Source organism: Lipotes vexillifer, unplaced genomic scaffold, assembly GCF_000442215.2.
Source record: "Lipotes vexillifer unplaced genomic scaffold, Lipotes_vexillifer_v1.1 scaffold916, whole genome shotgun sequence".
Lineage (NCBI taxonomy): Eukaryota > Metazoa > Chordata > Mammalia > Artiodactyla > Lipotidae > Lipotes > Lipotes vexillifer.
Window position 1 is genome coordinate 4,403,134 of NW_006798383.1, and position 4,515 is coordinate 4,407,648.

The following is a 4,515-nucleotide window of genomic DNA, read 5'->3' on the forward strand; positions in this document are numbered from 1 at the left end:
GAGCGGGCGGAAATCTTCGATAGGGTCCCCGCAGCTTCCTTTACTACAAAATACATCAACCTTTTTTTTGTTTTTTTTGGGGGGGGGAAGAGAAAGTTATGAACCCTATCCTCGGGGGGCGGGAGGAATGCCACAGACACCACCAGTCTAGGACACCCCGTTTAGATTAACCATTTTATGGATCAGAAAAGCTGAGGCTCCAGTAAAGTTAGTGGCATGCAGAGATCACTCGAATGGTAATCACAGGCAGCTCTTTTAGCTCTGGCAGACCCCTGATTTCTGCTGTACTTCCTTCTCTATCACCCCGCTTCTTTCATGTCCTGTTTATATTGTTTGCTGTTATTCTGAGGCTATAGTCCCTTCCTGAATAGTCGGTAATTTGCCCCCTTGAAGAAATCCAGACCTTGACCCTCCGCTGGACAGAGTGCTGAGTTAACTGTACTGTGAATATTCCTATAGATTGGGTTGTTGGTTGAGTGAAATAAAGTGTTTATGTCTAAAAATTCAGACTTTTGGGAAGCCTCACTGAAACTATTAAGGTGATTGACATATGGGTTATCCACAGGAAATATGCAAGTCATTGGCTTTTCCCTGAGCTGAATAGCCATTGAACCACCTCCCTTCCAATAACCTTTGGAATCTGTTGAACAGACATTAGATACCTGTAGTGTGGAAGTTTAAAACAAAGCCCCCATTACAAAGAAATTTTCCATGTATGTGCTTAGAATTTATAAACTAATTTTAGTCTTCATGGGGGAGAATTAAGCAGGCAATTCTTTTCTCTAAAAAAAAAGTAAGACATATTCTAAAAAAAAAACAAATTATCTTTGGATTAGTCATCACTTCAGTAGGATTTGCATCTTATTTTGGATGAAACAGATTGTGAACACATAGCAAAATATTCAACAGTTAGTAATATTTATCAAAACATTATTTTATCCAACTCTTGTAATGTTTACTGTATTAGTCAGGATTCTTTTATTGCATTTAAGAGATATCCATTTCAGTTGGATTGAAAAAAGACATATCTTGTGTTCATACAATTGAAAAGTCCAGGAGCAAGACACAGCTGGATCTGGGGCCACAAAGTCCTGGGTTAGTGCCATTCTGGAACTCTGGGTTGAAAACAACCATATCTTATTGGGACAGTTTCCCAAAGGAAAATTGCAGTGATTTTACATAAAAGTGTGTGTATGGAGGGTGAAGGGTGTAACAGCTGCCAGGCAGTGCGAACAACAGAGGTCTGCTATGTTTATGGATCAGTTTTAAGTTTGAGTCCCAGAAGGCTTTGATTAGAGAGGTACTAGATTTTACCACATGATAGAATTTACTAAAGCATGGTTTTCTCTAGAAGGTGCATCTTCCAACTTGTTGCAGCAGATATGTTGCCTTGTTGGCTCACCATGCCAGGTTAACAAAATGCATGTGTGTTCTGAGAACTTTCTTTATGACAAAAGCCCAGGATTTACCTTTTCTTTTCATACTATAAAATTTCAGAAATGTTGATAATTCCTTAGCAGGGAACGTCATTTTTCTTGCAGTGGCTTGTATCTGAAGTGTCCAGTAATCTGACAGCACACGAACCTTTTCGTACATACACACAGATGCCAGTGTTCAATCTGGCTATTCCTTTGTTTCCATGGGGGGAGGGACTGCATATTTAAATCCTCAAGATAATGCTGTTGTAGCTAGCTACTGAGGTGGATGAGGAAATAGGAAGCAAAAGGTGTTGGATATATTATTTTTGAGTAGCTAATCTGTTCTATTGAACACTCATCCAGCTTTGACAATGATATGGACCTGGCTTTAACAATTATATGAAACTTTCTTTTCTCTTATTTCCCCTAAAATCTTAGGCAAGATACAAGTTATTTCTAAAAACAATCTTAATATAGCCTAGACTTCACACTTTTTCACACTTAGTGTGATTTACCCATGTAACATTTTTAAAAAGTATAAGTGCATGGAGATTTAATCTGAAAGTTTATTTTGTGGATGGATTTTTTGGATTCCCTAATATTCTTGAAAAAAATGAGGAACTTTCTATTAAAACTAGCAAAAGGAATTGAATTTCATTATGTTGATTCTCATACAATGGAGTGGCGGGGTGTGGAGAAACTCAATTAGTTGGCTCAATTAGTTGGCTCAATTAAGATACTTAGTCCCAGATGGAGTATCTAATTGACAATCTTGAAGCATTTCCACTTATTTATTCAACAAATGTGTACTGAGTACCTATCTGAAAATGTTTCTATTTCTTCATAGCATTTAAATCTATTTATAACTTTGCAGATTTACATGTTGGTTTATGAATATGACCAAGACACACAAGATCCCTGCTTTCATGGAGCTTACATTCTAGGGAGGTGATATAACAAACGTAATTAAGTAAGCAAAGTAATTTCAGTTACATATCATCAGTACAATGAAGAAAGTAATTCAAGAAATATAAAAAAGGCCAGTGTGGGGCTTCCCTGGTGGCGCAGTGGTTGAGAGTCCACCTGCCGATGCAGGGGACACGGGTTCATGCCCCGGTCCGGGAAGATCCCACATGCCGCGGAGCAGCTGGGCCCGTGAGCCATGGCCGCTGAGCCTGCGTGTCCGGAACCTGTGCTCCGCAATGGGAGAGGCCACAGCAGTGAGAGGCCCGCGTACCACAAAAAAAAAAAAAAAAAAAAAAAAAAAGGCCAGTGTGGCCAGATCATAATGACCAAAGGAAAAGTCATAGGAAGCAGATGTGACAGGTAAGCCCGGGCCAGATCAAGGGGTTTAGAGTTTATCCTCATTGCAATGAGGAGCAAGCGAGAGGCTGTAAGTAAGCAGGAGGGTGGCCTCATCCAATTTACTTTTGTGTGTGGAGAATGGACTGTAGGGAGGTCACAGTGGAAGCAGAGCGGCTGGTGGGACTATTGTAGATGTCCAGGTGGCAGATGACGTCTTAGATGAGGTGGCAGTGTTAAAGTTGAGAAGTGGACAAAGCCAGAATGTGCTTTGAAGGTCTAGCTGACAGGTCTTGCTGATCCATTTGATTTGAGGAAGAGGTGGCAGGGGGAAGGAATCAAGGCCAAGCTGACTCCGAAATTTCGGGTCTGACCAGCTAAGTGGATGATAAGACCAATGAGGCTTTATTGAGGAGTACAAGAAAAATGTTACTCTCTTCATTGTCTTCTATGTGTTTTTCAGGCATGAAGTCATTAACATCAACCTAAAAAATAAGCCTGAGTGGTTCTTCAAGAAGAATCCCTTCGGCCTGGTGCCAGTTCTGGAAAACAGTCAGGGTCAAGTGATCTACGAATCTGCCATCACTTGTGAGTACCTGGATGAAGCATATCCAGGAAAGAAGCTGTTGCCACATGACCCCTATGAGAAGGCTTGCCAAAAGATGGTCTTTGAGTTGTTTTCTAAGGTGCGTGTTCAAGAAGTTTCAGCTCCTATATAACACCTTTGTTTTTTAAGCTAAATGATTGCTGTCACTGATGGTTCAGTGATTTGGGTGGGGAAGACAAACAGGATTATGCTCTTGTCCGCTTGGACATGTCCTATGAGCCCTTTCATGGTCCAGATCCTGTTTACTTCCCAAAGTTACACCTCTCCACTCTTCTCCTAACACTTTATATTCCTGTCATGCTGAATGTTTTTATTTTTCCCAAACTTGCCACCTTCTTCTCAACTCTTGCTGGAAGTCTCTTCCCCCTTCTCACTTTGCCTGGTTGTCTCCAAGTCCTCTTTCCTGTACAGTCTGTGCTCCTGTATGTGCAGAACGTGAGGATGCTGAGGGCCCGCTATACTATGCCGTTTTATAAAGGACTTGTGCATCAGTGGATTTTGGTATCTGCTGGGGGCCCTGGAACCAATCCTTCAAGGAACCAAGGGACAACAGCCTTTGCTCAGATACCTTTGTCTTCTAGAAGCTTGTCTGGGCTGGGTTAGTGCCCAGCTCTGTGTGCCCACATGTGCTAACTTTCCCGTGTGGGGACTGCCGCCTTCTTGCCTGTGTGTTGTACCAGGGCTGTGAGCTCCTTGAGGGTGAGGGCCGTGTTTCCATCACTGTTGGCCCACTGCCTAGGCTTGCGACCAGCCCTTCCTAGTTATGTGACGGTGAGCTAGTTGCTTATTAGTTTACCTCTGTGCCTCAGCTCATGTGTAAAATGAGTATAGTAATTGATCCCATCCCATTGATAAAAATCAGTTAATATAAAACACCTAGAGTCCAATAGATGGTAGATACTCAATGTTAGCTCTTGTTGTTCTAACCACATTGTCTAGTTGTGAGCATCTTCTGTGTGTTGGCAATAGCTCCTTGTGGACTGAGTAAATGGCCTTCCTATAGGAGAACTGTCTGTGTCTTAATTAGCATCAATGTTAAACATTTAGGTGAGTTCAAACAATTAGTATTAACACAGAAATGACCAACGGTAGACAATGCGAATAGCATGGTCAGGTTATATCTCTATAATTCTGTTAGTTTTGTCAGGATATATCTCAACACAATAAGAAACATATTATCTCTAGGGA

The 4,515-nt window shown here is 41.4% G+C and overlaps 1 protein-coding gene across 2 annotated transcripts in view; it reads left to right on the plus strand.

Moving 5' to 3' along the window:
* The window catches only part of GSTO1 (glutathione S-transferase omega 1), an 11,297-nt gene that overhangs the window by 498 nt on the left and 6,284 nt on the right, over window positions 1-4,515 (plus strand). For both annotated transcript variants that reach the window (XM_007470443.1, XM_007470442.1), the window contains exon 3: window positions 3,184-3,406. In XM_007470443.1, coding sequence (XP_007470505.1) covers window positions 3,184-3,406 — 223 coding nt within the window. The remainder of the gene's footprint in view (window positions 1-3,183; window positions 3,407-4,515) is intronic.